The sequence below is a fragment of the Leucopleurus acutus genome (genome assembly GCF_964270905.1).
Source record: "Leucopleurus acutus genome assembly, chromosome: 5".
Lineage (NCBI taxonomy): Eukaryota > Metazoa > Chordata > Mammalia > Artiodactyla > Delphinidae > Leucopleurus > Leucopleurus acutus.
In genome coordinates, this window is record NC_139147.1 from 133,700,884 (window position 1) to 133,725,661 (window position 24,778).

The 24,778-nt window shown below is 51.9% G+C and overlaps 1 protein-coding gene across 2 annotated transcripts in view; it reads right to left on the minus strand.

Moving 5' to 3' along the window:
* Nucleotides 1–24,778, minus strand: part of SH3BP5 (SH3 domain binding protein 5) — a 79,402-nt gene that overhangs the window by 6,886 nt on the left and 47,738 nt on the right. For both annotated transcript variants that reach the window (XM_082840099.1, XM_082840098.1), the window contains exon 4: nucleotides 6,465–6,629. In XM_082840099.1, coding sequence (XP_082696225.1) covers nucleotides 6,465–6,629 — 165 coding nt within the window. The remainder of the gene's footprint in view (nucleotides 1–6,464; nucleotides 6,630–24,778) is intronic.

Genomic DNA, 24,778 nt, shown 5'->3' on the forward strand with positions numbered 1-24,778 from the left:
GATTATTTTTCCCTATTCATCTATTCCGGAAAAATCACGTCAGATCAGATGAAACAGATCGGCTGAGGCAATGAGCAGGAAAGAAGAGAGGGAAAAACAAAAAATCAGAAGGAAAACAAAAAGAAACATTCTCTGATTCAGTTGACGTCCACTTCCTCTGAGTAGCCACCGTGGGTACCTCCTGTTCTCACCTGGGGTCAGGGACTGAGGGGCAGGCAGGCGGCACCAGCGGGAACTCAGACGTCAGGGACCTGGGAGCCCTACAAAGCCAGGTGTGTGCGCGTCAGGACGGCAAGGCAATGGTGACCTCAGCTGTTCGGCCCCTTCCCAAATATCCTGAGTTAGCTGGTAGACAAGAATCCAGGATCCAGAGGGTCAAACTGAACAGATTCTGGGGTTGACAAAAATTTGTGACCAGGTGACCAGTCAGTGTTCTGGTGGGAGATTCTGGTTTTAAAAATGAGTTCAAGGGGGCTTCCCTGGTGGCGCAGTGGTTGAGAGTCTGCCTGCCGATGCAGGGGACGTGGGTTTGTGCCCCGGTCCGGGAGGATCCCACATGCCACGGAGCAGCTGGGCCCGTGAGCCATGGCCGCTGAGCCTGCGCGTCCGGAGCCTGTGCTCCGCAAACGGGAGAGGCCACAGCAGTGAGAGGCCCGCGTACCGCAAAAAAAAAAAAAAAAAAAAAAAAAATGAGTTCAAAACCCAACAATCAAGGGCCCTCCATGGCAGCTCAAAGGTACATTCCTAGAAACAGGGACAGTGTTGGTTCTCTCCCCCATCACCTAAAAAGCATCAGAACAAGGCCAGCTGGGAGGAGAGATGATGCAGGAGATAAACAGCAGTTTAGGCCACATCAGCGGCTCACAACTTCCTTCTCATCTTTTACTTACAACTCACCCAAGTGTTATGGGATGAACTGGAAAGGCAGCAGTGAGGTGGGGCGAGAGGGCCATGCTTTATTTTACCCAAAGAGCAGCAGGGAGGAGACCCAGCAGGACAGTTGCAGGAGGACACCACCCAGGAGGAAGCCAACGGTCCGTCACCCCCTCCAGGCAACAGCCACAGTCAGCCCGGGGAAGTTTACTTATGCACTTATAATAAGGGGTTTTTTAAGTGTCAGGAAAAATTCTGAAAGACTTCGATATGAGCATAAAATGACTGGGTGTCCTGTCCTGTCTGGGTGTCCTGCCCCCTTCCAGGTTATCTCTGCCTTTCGTTGTCTTGGAGCTATTTTATGACCCTGTAAGTTGGGGAAAACTGATAGTAATATAAATGATTCTTACCCCTAGAAATGAAGATTGTGTCCAGTAGAGACGCATTTGATTATTGATTGCCCTGTAAATATTGACCAATTCTGTATCTTGTAAATTCATTTCAGCATTCCTAAACTTCTGTATGAGTGTGTTTTTTGAATTCTCCTTTGAAAGAGCTGTAACATCTTATTAGTTCCATCCTTAATGAGTTAAATAAAATCTTTGACAGGAGAACACTTTATACTTATCAGAGTTCACCCTTTACCTTCTTTAAAATGTATACCTTTTAACAATTTTTTTTTGTTGTTTTCTGTTTTTAACAATGGTTTTAATGCTTGAGATACTTTTAAAAACAGAATTAAAACAAAGTCAGAGAATGGAAATAGGGAAGTGAGACAAGCTGGCATGTGGTGACAGGCTTGCTAAAATGACCTCTCAATCAAGACCAAGGGGCTCCGGAGAACCCTTCCCCTTGGCTTCTAACACCAAAGATGTCACAGTGACATAAAATGCACTCGAAACCTCCCCAGCTTGGTCACTTAGGGAAACGGTAGTAACTCTTCAGTCTTGTCTTAAATCTTAATCTTTAAGGATTCACTGGTGTAACCTTTATGAACACACAAAACCCAAGCATATCAGACAGATGAAGGCAACCTATTGTGATCTGTTCCACTGCAAGAGGATTCAATGCAGGGTTCACCTTTAAGGACCAGTCTGAAAGCATTTTAAATAGACGATCTACAAAAGCTCTGATCTGAGGCTACAATACAGAGCATTCCCTGCAAGAAGCAGGGCTCTCACCGACTGCACACAGGCCCTTTGTCTTCCTTGGCCCTTCGTCTGCAAAAATCTTCCTAAAATTAAACACTCGGAAGGCTCCGAGCACTTGGCGACATTGCCAGCGCAGAGTGAGGCAGCAGCAAGGACGCCGTCCCGATTCACCCCCACCAGTCCATCTACGATCCCCCGTCCCAACCCCCCGACTCCACGTGCACATAACCCCCTGCTCTCGCAGGAGAGTCTCCACTCCGCTTCCCGCCTCTAGGGAGAAAGTCCCCAAGCAGGTCACCTTGGTTACGTCTCCTAGGTAACCAAGCAGCCCCTGAAACATGGAACCAGCTGTGAACTGTGTGCCCAGGGGTGGGAAAGGAATGTGGGGATAAGGGCGGGTGCCGGGAAGGTGGAAGCCACAAATGGAAGCACAACGCAGATGTCCGTGCAGACCTCAAGGCGGCCAGACGCACGTGCAACCCAGCCCTGGGGCGCCAGCGCCCAGACCTCCGCGAAGGCTGGGCTGACAGATAATTGGCCTGGACTCTGGGCCCCTGAACCCCCGATCAGCACCACGCTCTTCAGTTTACCACCAGTATATTCAACTCAGAGCTGCGTACTCTGATTAAGCACCTACTGTGTGCAGAGCACACTGGAGACCAAACCCGGACCGCCAGCCTCACGGGGTAGACACCCAGGAGCACCGCGCTACTCGGGCAGCTGGGATCCAGGCTGTCGGGGCCACCGGGCCCAGGGGCGTGGGTGGGGGCCGGCAGCAGAGGCTGCGCTGGGGGGCTCGGTGCGGGGTGCTGGGGGAAAGGGCGTGGGCAGGGAAGCACTTAGGGCTGGGGGTGCTTAGCAGAGCCACCCGTCCACCCTCCGCGGGCAGCGCTCAGCTTCCCGCCTCCTTCCCCAGAGCTGGCAGGCTCCCGGAGAAATCACTATCTGGGCACCAACAGCCCTGGGACCCTCTTCCCCAGGGGGACCATGTCCCAGGGCTGACCCACGGGCTCTGTGCTAACCTCTGGATGCACTGGCCTCTGCGGATTCTAACGACTAAGAAGTCAGCATCCCTGGGGTTCCCAAAACCCACAGACAGACGCTCCTACCCCGACCCCCGGGCCGGCTCCAAACGCCCAAGGACTGACCACCCGCTGCTGCCCAATGGGAGGCTTTGAGGCCCCAGGCGTGAGGCCTGAGTGACCAGAACAGCCGCAGCACCACGGCCCAGGCAGGCAGCAGGTAGCGGGCCCTGGAGAAAGCATGTGGGGAGGTCACCGCTGGTGCTCGGGACCCTGAGAAGCCACAGGCCTCCCCCTGGGTCAGCAGAATAGACAGAATGGGGCCCAGCAGTGCTGACGGGCCCCCTCCCGGGAGCCGCAGGGCAGTCCAGGCCCTCTGCTCACAGCAACACACAGAAGATGCTCAAACAAATACTTCCTACAGGGACACCAACGGGCACTGCCAGCCAGGCTGGGTCCCCTGCCGGCAGAATGAGCTCAACCGACCAGGAGACGTCCAGCCAGCCCGGCTCCTCTGTCTCACATTCAGTTCTCCCAACCTCGAGGCCATCCACCCTCATGCCCAACATCCCGGAGCTAAGAGCAGGGTCCTCCGCTCCCGAGAAGGTGGCTTCACGGTCTCCTCAGATCCTCGGCCCATTCAGGCTGATTTCTGATCCCTCCTGCAGCCCTGGGTACACAGGGCCAAGGAGGTAGCTTCCCAGGGCCTTGGGGGACAGGTGGTACGTGCCCACCAGCACAGAAAAGTTGGCCATGTGCATCCCAGGGCTCAGATCCATGCCCCCAGGGTCTTCCTCTCCAGGAGCTGCTGGTCCCTGACAGTTCATGCCTCCCCACACCTCCTCCCTAGAAGGGCTGCTCCGCGGCCAAACCGGGTGAAGCTGGAGGGGCCTCAGCTGCCTAAAGCCCAAGTGGGAGCAGCAGGGACGCCACGTCCCCAGTAAGGCCACTCAAGTGCGTCGCGGCTTCCAAAGCCCTGCTGATCCCAGCTCTGAGTGCAGAACTGTTCCTCTGTCCCTGCCCGGGGCACTGCATGTGGCCTAACAAGAGAGACCCTGGGGCTCTAGCGTGGCTCCAAGTGGGGCTGCCCGCTGTCACCCTAAGTCTGAAGGAACAGAAGGGACACACGGATGGCCTCAGGTAAGGAATGTGGGGGCCCCAGGGTCCTTCCACTGTGCCTGGGCTGGAGGTCACACAGCCCAAAGCACTGCCACTTCCTCAAGACAGCCTGGACCTTTCTGAGCTCTGCATCTTTCTCTAGACTCTTACGTGGCAGTTTCTTCAGGAGAAGAGGGTGAGATGACTCTCCCTTCTCCTGAAGAAACAGGCTTCCTGGAGGATCTAGAAGTCAGCCAAGGCCGGGGACATATTCCAGGCCATTCACTGTCTTTGTCCAGCAGCGCTCAGGAAGCCGAGCGTGCCAGGCCCGCGTGGCCCCGGGAGCATGCTCAGTCAGAGCGCGGCTCACAGCAAAGCCACACGTGAGCGTCTGTACCATCCGTCACACCCCTGGAGTGTGCCCCCTCCAGGCTGGATTTCTCAGTGACACGGGGACATGGTCGAGGACAGCTCTGCCAAGGGCTCTGTCTCTTGCTAGTGTCAGTTTCCAATTCTGCTTTTCCCCATCAGCAGGTCAAGGAGCAGCATCTGAGGCCCATAAAATGGGGAGGAATCTAGGGAAGAGGAACAGCAGCCCCAGGGTGGAAATCCTGGCCTGTGACCCAGAAAATCTGCTCAGCTGCAGGCGTTACACCCCCATGACCAAGAAACCTTCAGTGACCTCAGTGACAGCACACATCAGATGACCCTCCCCGGGACCTCAGGGGCCCCATGCGATGTCAGGAGGTCCAGGGCCGTTTGGTACAGCCCCACAAGTTGCACACTGCACAACCCCAAGAAGCGCCATTCCCAAAGACTGGTGTGAATGGTGCTTCCGGAGTCATGGGATGTGGAGGTCTTGAGGACACCTCTCCCGGACTGCCACTCACCATCCACTTATGGTCCCAGGACTTAAAGAGTAGAAGGAAAAAAAAAAAAGCAAAAAGCAGAAACCCATTTTGTTCTTTTTTAAAGGACAGATTAAGTGATTTCTGAATGATTCTGACTAGCTTGATTTGGGTCTTGTTTGGGGTGGACGAAGGGCAGGAAAGAAAGGCAGGCCTTCAGCTAATTTCTTGCAAGGAGCTACTCTAATTTTTTTTTTTTTCTTGTCCTTTTCATTCTGTCAGGCTGTGGCTTGTAAATTTCCAAGATTTCCAACCTCCCCTTTGGCATTTCCCCAGTGGACCCAGGAAAGCTGTGTTTGGCTCCCCCAACATCGTGTTCACTAGGTAGCAGGAGGCCCCAGGCCACACAAGCCCGGCCGGGAGCCCGGGGTTCAGGGGAGGTGCTACAGAGTCAACCCGCATTTGACACCAAGTCCAAGCCGTTTGTGTGTCAGGCATTCCATTTAAGGAAGCACAAGGCCATCTTTAATTATCAGGTCCCCCAGGACTTGAGCCACCGTGGCAGGTGACATTGAAAAGGTTCTCTTCCAGCCCCGCAGGCGGCCTCTCAGGGAATCCAGACTAGCTCCCACCCCCTACATCACCCTTCATCCAAGGCCTCACCCACCTCCCCACAGCAAACCAGCTGGAGGAGGGGAGAAAAGAGGTGACAAGTCCAGCTATACGCACCACGTCCGATTCTCAGCAATATGGCCAGAGGGCAGATCGTGGGAGCTGGTAAAGGGCCAAACAATGATGCCACCAAACCTAGGAGTCAAAGCCCACTTCCTGTGCATACACTGGTTCCCCAGACCCCAGCCCAGCCCGAAGGCCAGCCTGCGCACCCCCTGTATTCTGGCCTCATCTGCCATGGCCCCCGCTTCTCACCAACTGGCACCCACCCCTGAGTCCAGGCTCCGCAAGTAATCAAGGTCCCCCACCCCGGGCTCCAAACCCAGCCAGTCCCCTGGGACTCAGAGGGAGGGGACTCTGGAGAACGATCGGGTCCCTCGGGAAAGCCCCATCCAGTCAGGACCGTCAAGGGTGATCTGAACCAGACAAACCTCAAACGACAGGGAAGGGGCAGGTACGCCTGTCACCGGGTGACTGTCATCGCAGAGTACGGCTCAGTCCCAGGCCCGCAGAGACCCCACGGAGATGACCACCTGTGATGCACAACATGCCTGGGGGTCTGCTTCCTCTGCTCGGGGAAACCAGCGGGGAGTCTGGGTCTGATGGGCACCTGCACCCCGAGGCCACAGGATCCCAAGGCGGACGCAAGCCCAGCCCCTCTCCCCACCCCACGCCCACACGCAGACGCATGCCCCGCTCCCTACCCACCCCCCACAGGCAGGCTCAAGGCAGAGGCGTGCACCCGGGCATAAGCCCAGCCCGGCCCTGGTTTCACGGACACGTTCCGCTGAGACTCATACCCTCTGGGTGGCGTGGTTCAGCATCTCCTGCCAGGCCGAGTCAAACTGCCGCTTGTCATCCTCCAGCAGCCGCTGCTCGGCCAGGGAGATGGTCTCCTTGGCGGCGCGAAGCACCTCGGTGGCCCTCTGGAAGTCCTGCGTGGCTCTCTGAGCTTCCAGCTGCGCCTGCGCGAGAGAGAAACCTCATGAGGCCTCGGACACAGCAGGGGCTCCCGCTGGCTCATCACACCCTCCAGAAGGTGGACGTCCCGAGGGCCTGGACGAGTCCTGTCCTTCTCTGCCTGGGCAGCCTGGGAACAGGCCGGGCACCTGCAGGTCTGTGTAGATGCTGGATGGGGGAGTGGAGGGTCTTCACAGCCCGGGACCCAACATACCAGATAAACACGCAGGCTCTGGGTCAGAGTTAGAGGCAGCGAACTGGCCCATCCGTGCTGGGTACAGTGTCAACCGTGGCCCTTCAAAGAGATGATCTCATTTGCTAATGAGGCCAACGGTATCAGTGTCTCCAGCAGCACCCCTGCCCAGACACATGGTTCAGCTCACAGCACGTGAGAATCAGAAAAGCCCCGGAGATTACTGTCCAACAGCGTCATTCTGAGTGGGAACCGTGGCTTCCACAGGCCAGGGCCGTCCCTGAGCTCACGCGGCTGGACCAGACTCCAGCCACTCCGAGGCCCAGCCTCCCCGTGCGGTGACCCTGCGGGACAGGCCCCCACTCAAATCACACGTGCCGACACCTGCGATGGGTGGGGGGAAGGCCCTGATCGTCACGATGCTGTCCCTGCTTTCAGGGAACTTCAGGTGGGAGAATCAACAGAAGCGGCAGCAGAGCCCTGTTAGCCTGGACTATCGGGAACATGAAACGTCACTGATCCAAACTGAGTGTAAAACACCCCACATTTTAAAGTCTTAGAACAAAAAGAGAATAGCGATCTCCTTTATAATGACCAGGTTGATTACATGATGAAATGACAATATTTTGTACCTAAGGGGTTAAAATATATTATTTAAAACTAATTCCACCTGCTATTTTTAAATCTTTTACTGGGACTAGAAAATTGTAAGTCACATAGTTGACTCGCATTCTGTTGTTTCTATTCAATAGAAACGCATCCCCCAGGAGTGGGCCATGAGGTTGCACCAGAAATTTGCAGCAAATCCTTGTCACTGCTCTCAGCAGGCCCACCTTGAACTCCCCGCCAGGGTTCAGGCAAGCCACTGCCAGAGGCTGGGCCGCTGCAGCCTCCCACTCACCCCTGGCTAACCGGATCCCTCAGTCAGTTGCATAAACTGGGGCACACCCCCGAGGCAGTCCCTGGGACCCAGGAGGTGGGTGGAACATCTGGGCCCACACCCATTCCCAGAGTGAGTCTCACGTGACTGAGAGGAAGTCTTCAGATACCACAGGCCAAGGACACTTTTCAAAGGCAGTTGAGAGGAACAAAATCAGACTTGGAGCCCATCAGCCCCCAGGGTGAGGGACAGCTGTGTGACCTCTCGGTGCCCTATCCATCTTTTTGATCGTGTAACTGCGGGTCACACCCGACCTGACACTCAGGCAACAACTACCTGGTCAGGGAGCCGAACTGGGGAGGGAGTGGACATTCAGAAGTACCAGAGGGAGGGGACACGAGGGAGAAATTTCTTCCCATGGAGGGAATCCAGGACGGCTTCTTAAATGAGGATGATCCCGAACTGAGGGCTGGAGATGGGGATGATCTGAAAATGCGGGTTGGTGGGGGGCCTGGAGGAAGCAGAGTTATGAAACAGTGTCTGTAGGAGGCTTGACAAAGGCTCCCATCAAGGTTTCAAAAGGGAGTCAAGGGCTTCCCTGGTGGCACGGATTCGTGCCCCGGTCCAGGAAGATCCCACATGCTGCGGAGCAGCTGGGCCCGTGAGCCATGGCCGCTGAGCCTGCGCGTCTGGAGCCTGTGCTCCTCAACGGGAGAGGCCACAACGGTGAGAGGCCCGCGTACTGCAAAAAAAAAAAAGGGAGTCAAGAACAGAGGCTGTGAATGAATGCCAGGCTAAAGCTTCCACCAGGGGACCTGCCTGCTGCAGATGCACTGTGTGGCCCTGGGACCACACAGGTGTGCCTCAGGGACACAGTGGGGACCAGGGGCCGCCCTCTAGGACAAACCACTGAGAAGACAGCACCACCTGCTGTCAGCAGCACACTCACTGGTCCAGAGCCCGAGCTCCAGGTCCACCGTGCTTCTCCAGTGTGAGGAGAGCCCTCGGGGGCCCTCCACCTGCCCAGACGTGCTGGAGGGCACCTGGCACTGCGAAGTCGCCCCATGCTGAACCACAGACCACCTAGAGGCTTCAAACCAGGACCATCAGACCATAATTAACCCCACAGGATTCTAACATTTTCTAAGAAGGGATCTGTGTTTAAGGAAATTTTAGTATTTCAATTCAGCCACGTCTCCCTGCTTGAGTAATGAAGCTTTTCTTTCTTCAGACAAGCCAAAAACAGATGCCCTCACGGGAACCTTCTGAAATGTGGCTGCCGTGACCCAGACCCAGCCCCTCCTGACCCGCTTCTATGCATCTGCTGTGTTCCAAATAAGGGAACCATATCCCTACAAAGAGGGAGAAGAGGATGCCCATCTGAAGTGCCCTGTAGAACATGCTCTCTTTTGAGTCCCTGGGGAGTTTCTGAAGTTTCCTCAAGGCTCTGTCCCTCTTGTGGTATCAGAAATGTGCTTTCCTTGTCATATTGCGGATCCTGCTAATACGAGGGTTTGGTATACATTTAACCCAGATGGCATCTCTCCATCACTTATCCCTTCACTCATTCATTCATTCAAGTAAGTGCTGGACACGTGTTCTGTACTCACTGTCTATTCACTGCATCTTTCTGGGAAATAGAGCCCCCATGTCTCCAGGTGAGGCAATGTCCCAGCTAAAACCTACTTCCCAGCTGTCACTAACTTTTAGCTAATGAGATGTAAATAGATATTGAGTGAGGCTTGTACCCCTGTTACTACCTTGTTGCTAACTTTTAGCTAGTACTCCTCTTACTAACTTTTAGCTAACGAGATATAAATAGATACTGAGCGAGACTTTCAGGAGAGCTCCTTTGTCTTTCCATCTGTGATATTAATATGACAGCTGGTGCTTCAACAGCCTTTTTGGATCATGAGGTAACTCTTAAGGATGAAGGAACAGTAAATTAGGTCCCTGCCCTGAACTGACTTTTTACATGACAGAGAAAATAAAGTCTCATATTCAAGCCAGTGTTATTTGGGGGTTTTCTGTTATGTTCTGCCAAATCTAAACCTAAATGATAACACATCTTCCACTCCACACAGCTGGGCTATTCTGTAGACCTGATAGATGTGACTATAGCAGCCCGCATAGACTGGTCAGATCTCCCTCAACTTCTTTCAGGCTGCTCAGAGCCTATTTTATAACTGTTAAGCCCAAGGAAACAACTTTGGGGCTTCCTAAAGAACCCCAAAGCACATGGCCTGTTTGTAAGGCATTTCATAAAACATTTTCTAAACCCACACACACAAGGAAGGACCAGGCGGGTGCACACAATGTGGGGAGGGGAGCATGCCCCCAGCGGCAGGACACGAGCCGCTGGACATTGATGAGGCATCTCCTGGGCGCTGAGTTCTGGGGAGGAGGGGTTCACACCAACATAAAGGGTTCCAACTCAGTCGGGTAAACAGACACGTTCACTACAAACTCCAGTTCAAGACAGACAGTGACAAGTGACCGGTGTAAAGCACATGGGAATGTTGGAAAGAGACAGTGATTAGTCCAAGGTTTCTTAGGGAAGAGTTCTCGAAGCAGAGGGTGTCAGGCACCAGGCACCATGGAGCACAGGAGCCATCCAAGAGCTCACACCCATGTCTAACCGAGGAGGCTTAACTCAGAGACTACTTCCCAGCCTCCTAACAGGAACACGTGACCTCGAAAATCAGAAGCCAACTTAGAGTCCAAGAAAAGAGCAGGCTGTATCTGGCTCTCACCATCATATGAAAGATGATACCTAGAAATTTTTAGCCCAGCCAACTAGGTTTTACCTTCAAACTCCAACAAAGGACCCACGCCCTGGTATTAATACATTATCTGAATAAGGGCCCTACACTCCCGGGCTCCCCAAGTGCGCACACGGCCCAGCGGGGCTCACGCACGGCAGGGAAACCCAGTTAGCAAACCAGAGAGCTGAGGCCTGCCCGACACAGCGCTGAGGAGGAGATGTTAGCAGAACCAGGCTGGCGCTGTACAATGCAACACAGGAAAAAGGTGAAATATCTTCATGACTCGTGAACACTAATGGCTTTCATGGAAACAGCGCTATGGGGAGAGTGTTAAAAGGCTGCTTGTGAATGGATTTGATAAGTGGGTTCCCACGGTGTCATCAACAAAGGGGAGAGGGTGGAGAGGCCGGCCCCTGTCGAGGCCATGGCCATGGCCTTCACTCCACTCCACGCCAGCCCAAAATCGGCCTCAGGAAGGAACAAAAGCATCCGGATGTTTGCGCTGGTTGCAACAGAGGTAGAAAGTGGAAGGAGGTTTGCAGGCCATCCAGTTCAACCCTCATTTTTCAAAGGAGGGCCCAGAGAAGCAAGGCCACCTGTTAAATATCACACAGCTACTTGGTAGCTGGCCAGAGCCAGGAAACCAGAGCCCCCAACCCTTGGTGGGGCTATTTCTGCTCTACAACAAGGTGCCTGCAACCTGGGTAACACTGCCAATGACATGATCGTGGGGCAAGTGGACAGTCTACCCATAAATACTACACAGCCAGAGGAGCTGTTGAGGGACCAAAGACCAGATAGCGGCTCAAACTGTGCAGGACTGCACCCCTACCTGGGATTCACACCAGCCAGTGAGCTGCAGAAACTGAAAAAGAGTAGGGGTTGTGTCATTCGGCTGCCCAAAGCCATGCTCTAGCTAGGGGTAGCTCCAGATCACGCAGAAAGCCTGCAAGACGAGACTAACCCAGTACCTGACTCCTAACAAACCCTAAGTGTGGATTTAGATGATTACAAAGAAAATCATAGCAGCTACTGCTGGAGCATTTATTCTGAGTATAATACATAATAAGGCGTTCTGGGACACATCTCATTTAGATCTCGTAATTACCCTGTGAGGTCGTCCAAGTGTCATCCCTACTTTAGAAAGGAGACCAAGGTCAGAAAGGTTAAAGAAGTTGCCCAAGGTTACACAGATAGCAAGGGTGGGTCCAGATTAAAACCCTGACCCAGTGCCTCCCTGCTAAGCTTCTACCAAATACCACCCACTGGGCTACACACTTCTGACCAAGAGGTGCTGGTCAAGCGAGCCTCTCACTGTTGTGGCCTCTCCCGTTGCGGAGCACAGGCCCCGGACGCGCAGGCTCAGCGGCCACGGCTCACGGGCCCAGCCGCTCCGCGGCATGTGGGATCTTCCCGGACCGGGGCACGAACCCGTGTCCCCTGCATCGGCAGGCGGACTCTCAACCACTGCGCCACCAGAGAAGCCCTTTTTGTTTCTTACTTGTTTGTTTATTTATATTTATTTATTTTTGGCTGAGTTGGGTCTTTGTTGCTGCGTGCAGGGTTTTTCTAGTTGCAGCGAGTGGGGGCTGCTCTTCGTTGCGGTGCGCGGGCTTCTCATTGAGGTGGCTTCTCTCGTTGCAGAGCACGGGCTCTAGGTACGCGGGCTTCACGGGCTCAGTAGTTGTGGCTCGTGGGTTCTACAGCGTAGGCTCAGTAGTTGTGGCTCGTGGGTTCTACAGCGTAGGCTCAGTAGTTGTGGCGCACAGACTTAGTTGCTCCGCGGCATGTGGGATCTTCCCAGACCAGGGCTCGAACCCATGTCTCCTGCATTGGCAGGAGGATTCTTAACCACTGTGCCACCAGGGAAGTCCAAGCGAGGTCCCTCTTACTTCTCCTCCCTAATCACAGGGCCACACTGGCCACTGCTAAATAGATGGGGACGGGTAGGGGGTTTGCAGGGAGGAAAGATGTCAGCCACCAAGGAGACCACGTTTCCCTTCCACAGAGTGCGAGTGAGGGGGGTAAGGGATGTGGGATCCCCGGTGTAAGAGCTGAGCGCTTTCCCAGTCAGGAGCCGGGGAGCAGATGGTGGGGTCTATAGAGGCTGATGCTGAAAGCTCTCTGAGCGTGACCTCTCCTGCACCCCGACCCTGTTCCCTCACCTGCTCTTGGCAACAACTCGGACCCCACTCCCAGGGGAGCATGGGGCAGTCACAATTTCTCTTCTATCAAAACCACACTCCCATTCAGGTCAGAGGCCTCTGGATGGCGTTCCCTATTCGCTATGAACGCCTTTAGCACTTGAAACCCAAAGGGATTCTCTGGGTTTACTTAGGAACCAATGGGCTCCATCTGCACCCACCTCCCAGTGCTCGATGGGAACAATCACGGATCAACAGGAGGCTTCCGGAAACCTCGGGACACCTGGGCGTGAAATGAACATAGGGTGCCCCACTGCCTCCTGAAGAGGATCAGAAAGTCACCAGCCTGGGGAGAGCAGAGGCCGTCCAGAGCGTGAGGGCAGCAACGGCCCTTCGGTGGCCATGGGCCTCAGAGCACCACAGGGAGGCCCGCCTTCTATGGCCCGAGTACTCTGGCTGGGATGACCCCACCCCACAGGAGAGCAGGGCGAAGTCAAGGTGCCTGCTGCACTGGACATCCGCTGGGGGGAAGCCCCCTGTCCTTGCCTGTTTAAAAAAAAAGATACAATTTTGTCCTTGCCCCTTTACAGTGACTGTTGCATGTGCTGCTGGGAGAATCCATCCCCCAGCTAGAAGCTCATGAACAAAAGCCACAGATGCCTCTCCGAGCCATCTCAGGAAGATCAAAGATCCCCAGCGAGGGAGGGATATCAGGATGAACATCAAAGTGGGCGGGAGACGGGTCATGTGTTCTCAGTTTCACTCAAGCTCTCGTTGTCCGCCAGTGTTCCGAGCAATCCCAGGGATGGGAGGTTGCCAGAGTCTGAGACTTTCAATTCTGAAAACTTCCTCCTTCCACGCCCTTTCAAGCCTGTCTGAGGTTAATGGAAGAATGGCCAGAGATGGGCATCCGCCACCTTGACCCTGAGGATGTTCCGGACACAAACATTTTAATCAGAAGCATTTTCTGGAGAGAATGCTAAGAAGCCCATTTAGTTCCTTGATTATTTTTCATATCCAGTGTTCCTAATTATTTCATTTTTATTTAGTCAAAATTATTTTCATTAGGATCAGTTCTTTTCAATTTCAAATCAATTTGAGCCATTGAGTAGTTTCATCCACAAACTTTACTCATTATACCGCCTATGCCATGGAGTTTTCCGTTATTTCTGTCAAACTCAATTTTCCTGGACCAATTTTTTGCAGATCTAAAAATGTGTTGAACATACGGGACATCAATTTTTAATCAGTCCCAAATGTTACCATGTACAGTTTGAGCCGTTATCAGTTAATATTAAACTGTATAATATAAAACATATTAAACAATATATATTACAAATTACATGAAAGATCCATGGTGCGTATTTCTCATTAGACAAATACGAGGAAGCCGTGAGCAGTCTTAAGAGACATCATACAGGGCCTGCAGCTGGTTTAGTGGAAGGCTCATCAATAAATCAGAATGTCAAGAGTCCCAAGGGATGAGAAAACATCAAGGTCAAATAGTTTTGCTCTGTCCTGGGGTTAAAGATGAGCTGTTTAAAAACAAAAATTAAAAAGCTTTTATCTGCTTCAAAATAATACAGAAGTGAGAGCTGGGGTGGTCAGGGTGTAGGAAGGTAAAGACAAAACAAGACTGGCCAATGGGTTAGTGATTACAGAAGCTGTGTGAAGGGTATATAGGGCTCCACTACACTACTTTGTATATATGTGAAATTTCCAATAATAAAAAGTAAAGAAAAAAATGATTCTCATTTGCAATTACCTACTTACTATTCTCTAGATCTGCAGTGTCTTATGCAGGAGCCACTGGCCACGGGTGGCTGTTTACATTTAATTACAATGAAATAAATTAGGTTTTCAGTTACTTGGTTGCACCAGTCATATTTCAAGGGCTCAGGAGTCACATGTGACTAGTGGTCCCACACTGGACAGTGCAGACACAGAACATTTCCAGCATCACAGGAAGTTCTACTGGACAGGCTGGCCTAGACACTGGCCAACAATGAATGAAGGCTGGTGGAAGGTCTCAGCTACCATCCACAATCTCTGGTTTGTGTTCATCAAAACAGCATCTGCATGCTCATCGTTGCTAATTATTAGAGAAATGCAAATCAAAACTACAGTGAGGCACCACCTCACGCCAATCAGAATGGCCATCATTAAAAACTCTACAAATAACAAACTCTGGAGAGGGTATGGAGAAAAGAGAACCCTCCTACACTGTCGGTGGGAATATAAACTGGTGCAGCTATTATGGAGAACAGTATGGAGGTTCCTCAAAAAACTAAAAATAGAGGCACCATATGACCCGGCAATCCCACTACTGGGCATATACCCAGAGAAAACCGTAATTCAAAAAGACACATGCACCCCTATGGTTATTGCAGCACTGTTTGCAATAGCCAAGACATGGAACAACCTAAATGTCCATTGACAGAGGAATGGATAAAGAAGATGTGGTACATATATTCAATGGAATATTACTCAGCCATTAAAAAGAATGAAATAATGCCATTTGCAGCAATGTGAATGGACCTGGAGATTATCATATCAAGTGAAGTACGTCAGAAAGAGAAAGACAAATACCATGTGATATCACTTATATGTGGAATCTAAAATATGACACAAATAAACTTATTTACAAAACAGAAACAGACTCACTGACAGAGAACGGACTTGAGGTTGCCTAGGGGAAGGAGGGTGGGGGAGGGATGGATTGGGAGTTTGGGGTTAGCAGATGCAAACTATTACATGTAGAATGGATAAACAACAAGGTCCTACTGTAGAGCACAGGGAAGTATATTCAATATCCTGTGATAAACCATAATGGAAAAGAGCATGAAAAAGAATGTATACGTATGTGTAACTGAATCACTTTGCTGTAGAGCAGAAATTAACAATGCTGTAAATCAACTATACTTCAATAAAATAAAAAAAATTTTTTAAAGCAGCATTTTTGTTCCTGCTCTTTTTTATAAATAATCAAACAGTTAAAAACCTGTCATAAAGGAACCCTAGAGGCACACTGTGGTGAGACCCTGGGTGTGGGGAAGGCCCAGCCACTCAATAGGGTGCTATGACCCAGTTTCTGGCAGGACAATTCCCACTTCCCCTGGTCATCCAGGGCCCCAGAGTGACCAGGGCTGGGTGTGACTCAGGGGTTTCGGTTGGGGGCTTTGGGGAGGTTCATCTGGGATGGAGCCCACCTTGCTTGTCCCCTGTGTGAGCCATCAGCCTGTGCCTGACCTCTGGGCCCAGCACGCACGTCCACACCACACCCGGGGGCTTCCCGCTTCACTCACCTGCCGCTTGTCCCTCGGCCTCAGGTGGGCACCATCTGCCTCACTACAGACGGTCCCCGGTCCAGCCAAGAGCTGCTGGCAGGAGGGAGGGCATGGGGTTCTTAGCCCAAGTCAGCAGGTCAGGGCTGGCCAGCCGCTGCCGTCTCTGACCTTCACACTCGGCTCCCCCTGCACAATCACTGTGGCTCACCCAGCCTGCCAGCCACGCGTGGCGGGGTCTCCGAGAACGGCACATCCCACACGGGCCCCCAAACCAAATGCTTGCTGCCGCTGCTGGGACCCAACAGATGCCGAGCCTCTCTCTGCGCCCCCCTCCCCAGCCAGAAAAGTGCCTCCACATCCACCCCCCGGGCTCCCTCTTGCTCCCATGTTCACATGGCTGGGCTCCAAGCTGGCACGAGTCGGTCCAGGGCAAGCCTGAGGCAGGGGACGGTGCCCAAGGCCAAGGCCCTAGTGACCCAGCAGCACGCCGGGAGCTACCACCAGGCCCAGACCCCTGGCCCGGGGGGGGTCTAATCACAGTCTTTGGGCTCGAGGAGACAGCAACAACGGAGACCAACCGTTTTGTTTTACAGAAGCGAAATCAAGAGCCTAAGAAGTAAACTGGCTGGCTCAAAGGGCCAAGTCATATACCACCTCTAACTTCCTCAAATACGCGCTCACTTGGCGAGCCTCTCTGCTGTGGAGGGTTCCCCAGACTCAGCAGGGCTGTACCTTCCTCCCCGCAAATCCTCCCCTTTATTTCTATCTCTGCCTTGTCCCCAAACCGCCCCCACCGCCCCCACCCCACCCCCAGGTCATTCCCAGGACACAGGAAGCACAGCATCTCCAAGTCTCGGGGTCAGAAAGACACACGCACCCATCAGGGAAGCTTCCCTGGAAAAGAGCGCAGACCCCGGGCACAAAAGGGTGCCCGACCATGGCCCGAGGTTTTGAGGGAGGGGAGGGGGCTGCTTTGCGTGGGCAGAGCCCCGGGCTCTGTAATTATGCCTCATGGCGGCCCTTCACAGCTCATGAGCAGCTGCTGGCTTCCCATGGGGAAGAGGGAGCGTGGGAGACGAGAGGTGGATGAAGAATCGGGATGCCAGGATGAGTAACGGCATCTCCCTCCGCTCAGCCACAGCCAGAGTCTCGCACCCGAAGACAGCAGCTGCCTTGGCAGAGCTCTGTCCCTGCTCTCACCTACTACTCCTCTCCTTTCTCTCCGGCGGGGAGCCAGGTGGCTGGCTGGCCCTCAGCCCGTTCTGCCTCTGTGGGCACAGCCCTCCCTCTACCTGGGGATTGTGAGGGAGCTGCCAACATCTCCAGGGCCTGCTCTCCAGAAGGCAGGCCCACCGGGACCACGTGGACAAACACCCCCCTTGCAGCTCTCCAATCCCAGGGTCCCCGGTTCTAAACACACCATAGTGCTGACGAAAGAAACCTTCCCCTGCCCTGCACAGAACTGGCATTGATCGCCTGGCACAGCTGGGCCGCTGTGAGGCACCGTCCTGCGTCCAAAGAACTGAGAGCACCAGGGTACACTCCCAGCACCAACAATGACCATTGTTCTTGGGTCTTCAACCTTGAACAAGTCACTGGATGTCTCAGACTGGAGGTGAAAGGACAAGGCCTCTCTTATCTCCCAGGGAGCCTGGTTCCCAGTACAGAAGACAGGTAATTACAGCAGGATTTTTGAGGCCGCAGTCTGGAACGCAGCGTCTGGCTTAGACATGTGCAAACAGTCCATCAGCAGGTGAGTTTACCACTGGGCTAGTTTGCTTTTGCTGTCATCTTTATTCTATATATTTGGAAATATTCCATAATAAAAAGCTTACAAAACTGCTTCTTGATGCACTTCTTAATCAGCTGTTACTTTGCTATTTATCTACCACATAGTTCTTTCCTCACACTCAAAATTATGTCACTGGGTTGAGTAAGGGCATCACGTGAGGGAAAAGGAGAGGCCCACACTATTTATCAAATCAAAATATAACCGCTGTTTCTAGTCAAATGTTTTAAACTGATCATAAGAAAAATACATTGTTCAAATAGCCAGGGAAATCTGAAAAAGGACTGGGCATGAGATGATACAAAAATAACTGTTATTCATTTTGTTAGGTGTGAAAATGTGATCTTTTAAAGGTTCTTATCTGTTAGAGATAAACACTTAAGTATTTATGGGTAAAGTGATATGGTATCTGTGAACAGCTATACCATTAAAACTGGGGACAGTGGGGAACATAGGATTGCAAGATGTTGCTGCTGGTGATGGGTGCCTGGGGTTCACTGATAGTCTCTCTACTTCCATGCACACTTGAAACATTCTATAATAAAACGTGGTAAAGAAATGTTTTTTGAAGGCTTTGGTTCATCAGTTATCACTTTTGCTATTTACCTGCCACGTAATCACAAAACTCAAGAAAATGCTACTCACTGAAAGATTAGGGAAACCAAAGGTATTTTGTCAAAGGTGCTCCTCACTGAAGGCAAAATTTAAGCTAAATAAATAAAATAAATAAAAATTTAAAAAATAAAATAAAACGCCTGTAGGATTGCCAATGAGGGGAGGTAAAGAGCCCAAATTTTAGCCAAGCCTGAGACAGGTTTACAAGACCGGAAAGGCTCCTGACCCTTCGAAACCCACCTTGCCCACGTGGGCAACTTACCAAAAATGTGGTGGCGTCCAACACTGCCCCCCCCCCGCCATCCTGTTAGTGGGCAAACCACTCCGGCTGTCCAGAATTTCTCATCTCTAGTCTTGATCTCTTCTGCTGTGATTTAAAACCCTCCCTCGCAGAGACGGGGGAGGGGGGAGGGCACCCACGTAACAATGACAAAGCATGTTATCAGCACAAAGCACTTCCAAGGAGGGCAGAAACCAAACTGCAGAAACCTGGGTAAGCCCTGCCCTGCCCTGCACCTCACTTCTACTGCTGACAGGATAAAAGGAACCAGGTCAAGGGTGTTTATTCAACTCCTGCTGTACCAGTATTCACCTACGGAATCTAGCCTGTAGCCCTGCTGGTAAGTATTGCTGTACCCATTTGAAACCCAAAGAAACGGAGGTTAAGGAACTGATCCAAGGTCACACGGCTAGAAAGAAAGGAGACTGAAGTAACCTAAATGTCCATCAACAGATGAATGGATAAAGATGATGTGGTGTATATATATATGCAATGGAATATTACTCAGCCATAAAAAAGAATGAAGTACCATTTGCAACAACATGGATGGACCTAGAGATTCTCATACTAAGTGAAGTAAGTCAGACACAGAAAGACAAATACCATGATATCACTTACATGTGGAATCTAAAAAGTGATACAAATGAACTTAGTTACAAAACAGAAACAGACACATAGACATAGAAAACAAATTTATGGTTACCAAAGGGGAAAGGGGGGAGGGAGGGACAAATTAGGAGTTTGGGATTAACAGATATAGACTATGTATAAAATACACAACAAGGACCTACTGTATAGCACAGGGAACTATATTCAATACCTTGTAATAACCTATAAGGGAAAAGAATCTCAAAAAGAATATCTCTATACACAGATATATGTATCACTGAACCACTATGCTGTACACCTGAAACTAACATGACATTGTAAATCAACTATACAAGAAAGGGAGGGAGGGAGGGAGGGAGAGAGGGAGGGAGGGAGGGAGGGAGGGAGGCAGACAGACAGACAGACAGACCAGGCTCGGACCCAGGTCCCATGACTGCAGTGCCCTAGAAAAGGAAAAGCACCAGCACAGGCCCCGTATTACTCCACTTGTCCAGCGGGGAGGCTGACAAGACCCATGTCTCTAGACCCTGATGAGAAACCCAGAACCCACCGGGCCACCCTCAGTTTGACAAACTGTCTCTACAACGCCATCTGCACATTCACTTTGCCCAGCCCTCTGGCCAAGACATTCTCTCTGTAGAGCATCCAAAGCTGGACAAGTCCCGGCCAACCTCCCCACCCCCAGCTCTGTACCAGGGACTGAATGGGCTCCAAAGACATCTCCAGCCTCTACACTATTAAAACAAATGGGCTCAAAAAACATTCCTCCTGCCTCTGAGGTAAGAAATACTCAGAAGATATAACGGGAGTATCTGTCAAGGGCCCCTTCCCCGCCAGTCTGGGATCCACAAAAGGGGCTTCTCAATTGGAAAGCTTCCTGACATTGGCCAGGACTGGCCTCCCCCAAGCCGGTGCCTCCATCACACAGCTGCCTGGCTTCACACCCAAGAGGCTGCTGTTAATGGGGGCAGGGGACATGCCCATTCCAAAGTGACTTCCATTCACACAACTTCCTTGGCAACTAAAGATGGATGGTTGGGAAGAGGATTCACAAAGCTTTCTACTCTTGGCCTGGAGGGCTGGAAGACACCCACAGAGGAGCCATGAAGGGAGACAGGGAGGAGGGGGAACAGGACAACTCAACCCCTGGGACCCCAACACATGCTGGTGACCAGAGACACCTGGTCAGTCCTCCGGGCTGAGGGCCCTCAGAGTTGGTGCCACAGCAGAAAAGCTCCCAGGGAGTTTCCATGACCTCTCTACGGAGCATCATCCAGTGACCTGGGGAGCCCTAGTGACGGGGAGACCATTCCTGAACTTTTTTTTTTTTGTGGTACGTGGGCCTCTCACTGTTGTGGCCTCTCCCGTTGCGGAGCACAGGCTCCGGACGCGCAGGCTCAGCGGCCATGGCTCACGGGCCCAGCCGCTCCGCGGCATGTGGGATCTTCCCGGACCGGGGCACGAACCCGTGTCCCCTGCATCGGCAGACGGACTCTCAACTACTGCGCCATCAGGGAAGCCCCATTCCTGAACTTCTAATTCCCAAAACCTAGCCAAGTGGCCAGTACATGGCAGACGTTTAAGAAATGTCTTATTTTAATAGTGTAGTCTGTTTAATTTAGGTACCAAGCTAGGGTACAAATGATAAGCCACAAACAACTTCCTGGTGGTCAGTCATCCAAATGCACCTTGTAATTTTCTCCTTCTGCGGCTCCAGATCAGTGGAGACATTGATCTCTCTGGGTGCACATATCCTCCGAAGTGCCCGTTTACGTGATGTGAAAACTCACCTGAATAAGGACTTCACGGTATACACTAAATCGTGTGGTGTGAATGTCATTCTCTTGAGATCTAAATAATTCCCCTTCTACTCGACCTCGCCTCCTCCAAGCTGACTGATATATAACCCAGGTCGCAGTGGGTCTTCGGGAAATTTGTTGCCAGGTGAAATTTTGCCCTCTGAATTTACAGGACCAAACTTCTATACTTATATTTCAACAGTTTGCCATGTTACTAACTTTGAAAACTGTCCAACATATGAACATACTGACAACGTATCTCGAATTATTTTATCCTTCACTTGGCCTTCTTGACAAGACTGCTAACTCCTTGAAGGCAGTGATGTTTGTTTTTGTTTTTTTTAATTGATTATTTGCAGTTTACTCAGCAAACATTTTTTTTAAATTTTATTTATTTATTTATTTTTGGCTGTGTTGGGTCTTCGTTTCTGTGTGTGGGCTTTCTCTAGTTGCAGCGAGCGGGGGCCACTCTTCATCGCGGTGCGCGGGCCTCTCACTGTCGCGGCCTCTCTTGTTGCGGAGCACAGGCTCCAGACGCGCAGGCTCAGTAGTTGTGGCTCACAGGCCTAGTTGCTCCGCGGCATGTGGGATCTTCCCAGACCAGGGCTCGAACCCGTGTCCCCTGCATTGGCAGGCAGATTCTCAACCACTGCGCCACCAGGGAAGCCCGCAGTGATGTTCTGTACATCTGTGAGTGCCCCCCACCAGGGCAGTGACTTGGAAATAGGAGCTGTTCCAAGCCCCTCATCAGCCAGGGACCTTGGCTGCCCCCTTCCCACCTTCTCCGGGTTTCAGCCTGCCCTGGATCATCTGGCACCAGGGGTTGCCTGGGACGCTGAAGCACAGCCCGAGGAGCAACTGATTCACTGAAAGGTCAACCCCCCTCCCCTCCAGCTCATCTTCTGCCTCTGGGTTAGCATGACTTGGCTTAATTTTCACTACCACCGGCAAGATGAACCCCAAAAGAACTCAAGGTCAGGAGGACACAGATGAAAACAAGGGCCTCATATAAAGAAGAGTAAGCACAGCACACCTCCCGCCTAGCTCGGTATATGGAAAAGCCAGCAGCCCCCAGCCAGGGCCAGAGCAAGCCGTCACTGCAACAGGACACAGGAGAAAGCACACCCAGGCCTCAGAGCCCACGCCACCTCAAGCCAGCTAGGGCGCTCTGAGAAAGACAGGGATGGCCTTGTGATAGGGCCAGGGTGCAGCAGGGCCCCCGGCTTGGGGAGGCCATGTGGGCACCCGCTGGCTTTCCATCTGGTATTGCCAAGCAAAGCAGGTCTGAGGGACTCGGGGCCTCTCCGGCCCTAGGGGGTCAGGAACAAACCACAGCCATTGGAAGAAGAAAGAAAAAGGAAAAGACACCCAGGGGAAGAATCCAAGGTCTCAGGGCCGTGACAACTTTGCCTTAAGCCACTGTGTAACTCAGGCAGTCCCAGCACCCTCCTTCCACCCAGCGATCATTTCACTTCTACCATGCACCACGCGTCATGAAGATCTGCAAAGGTCAGAAAGATAAGATGCGATTTCTGTCATCAAGGAGCTCAGATTCAGGGCGGCGGTCAGGGTTCTCAGCCCTCGTTGGAAAGGTTAGGAACCCAGACGCGGGGCTCGGGCTGCCTGGGTCATTAGCTGAGTGACCGTGAGCACTTTAATTCTCGGTGCCTTGGTTCCTTCATCTGCAAAATGTGGACAACAGAAGCCACCTTGTGGGGTTGATCTGAGGAGCAAGTGAGTTAACACACGTAAAGTGCTCAGAACAGGCGTGCGCGAGCAGGACATAAGTGTCAGCTGTTACACCAGCAAGCATGACGTAGTATTAGCCCATGGTCATTAACCCACAGGACAAACCTGTCCTGTAGGTTTGTTATTCACCCTTAAGGGGAGCTGACGATCACCTTGAAATTGTGACTATGATGTATACACCCCCGTGCATATTCGTGTGTTCCCAGAGGACGACATCACAACTTTCATCCAGTTCTCAAAGCAAAGCTGCAGGAAAGCTTAGAGCGGGAGGGGGCCTGCAGCAAGAGTCTCAAGAAGGTGCACTGACCTGTGCCTTCATTTTATCAGGTCATCAGGCAAAGGGCAAAAGCTTCCCATAGAACTTTCTGCAACAATGGAAATGTCCTCTGTCTGCACTGTCCCCAAACAGCCACCATTGGCCACATGTGCCCAGTGAGCATCTGAAGTGTGGCTGGTGAGACCGAAGGGCTGAACTTTTGCTTGTATTTCATTTTATTATTTATATTTAAGTAGCCACACGTGGCTACTGGCCACTGTTTTGAACCTCACAGACCTAGTCAGTCTGGGGAGAAAAACATCACAGGCAAAGAGGACAGAGTGTGCGCAGATGCAAAACACCCCATGACGTACCCAGAGGTTGTGACTGAAACAACACGATGCGGCCAGCAATTGTGAGTAGCGGTGGAGGCGGGCGCACGCGGGGCTCAGCACCAAGAGGAGCAGACGCGGAGGAGGAGGTGAAAGCCTTGTGTGCTCTGCTCAGACCTGGGTGTGTCACCAGAGACAGAAGAGGTGCTGTGTCAGGCAGCGTTCTCCGGAGAAACAGAACCAGCGGGCTGTGTATACACAGCCGGTCCCTGACTCACGACGGTTCAACTTTTAAGTTATCGACTTTATGACAGTGCAAAAGCTATATGCATTCAGTAGAAACCACGCTTCAAAGGTGGACCGTTCCCTGGGGGACCGGCATGCAGTATGACCCTCTCTCTGATCCTGGGCAGGGCAGCTGCAGCCCCCAGTCACGGGGGTGAACAACTGATACGCTGACAACCATCCCGACCCGCACTCCATTCTGTTCTTCCCTTTCAGTGCAGTATTCCATAAACTCCGTGAAATAGTCAACCCTTTATTATAAACTAGGCCTTGCGTTAGAGGGTTCTGCCCACGTGCAGGCTAATGTGAGTGTTCTGAGCACGTGTGAGGTGGGCGGGGCTGAGCTGGGATTTCCGGGAGACTGCATGTATCAAATGCATTTTTGACCTATGATATTTTCAACTTATGATGGGTTTATCAGGATGTCATCCCATCATAAATTGAGGAAGATCTGTGTATAGAAAGAGATTTATATTAAGGAATTAGCTCATATGATTATTTTTGAGGCTGGAGGTCCAAAATCTGCGAGGTGGACCAGCAGGCTGGAGACCCAAAGCAGAGCTGATGCTGCAGGTCAAGTCCGCAGACCTCTGCTGCATAACTGCCTCTTGCTCGGGGGAGGGCAGTCTTCCGTTGTAGCCAGGCCTTCAGCTGATTGGGTGAGGCCCACCCACACCATGGAGGGCAATCTGCTTACTCAAACCCCACGGAAGTAAATATGAATCTCATCCAGTAAACTCCCTCACAGAAACATTCAGAATAAGGTTTGACCATGTATCTGGGCACTGAGGTCCTGCCAAGTTGACACATAAAATTAAGCAGCACAGCTTGTCCCTTCCTCTCCTGCGCCACGTGAACGCCTGTCACTTCTCAGCAGAACAGGAGCACCTTTAACACAATCTATCACTCTGAGGAAGTATAAGAAGATTTTAGGAAAAAGGCCACGTGAGGACTCAGAGAGAAGGTGGCCATCTACAATCCAGGAAGTGAGCTCTCACCAGAAACCAAGCCTGATGGCACCTTGATTCCTGACTTCTAGCCTCCAGAAAGATACACCAGAAATACATCTACACGTGGAACACCTCCTACAGAACACCTACTGAACACTGGCAGAAGACCTCAGACCTCCCAAAAGGCAAGAAACTCCCCACGTACCTGGGTAGGGCAAAAG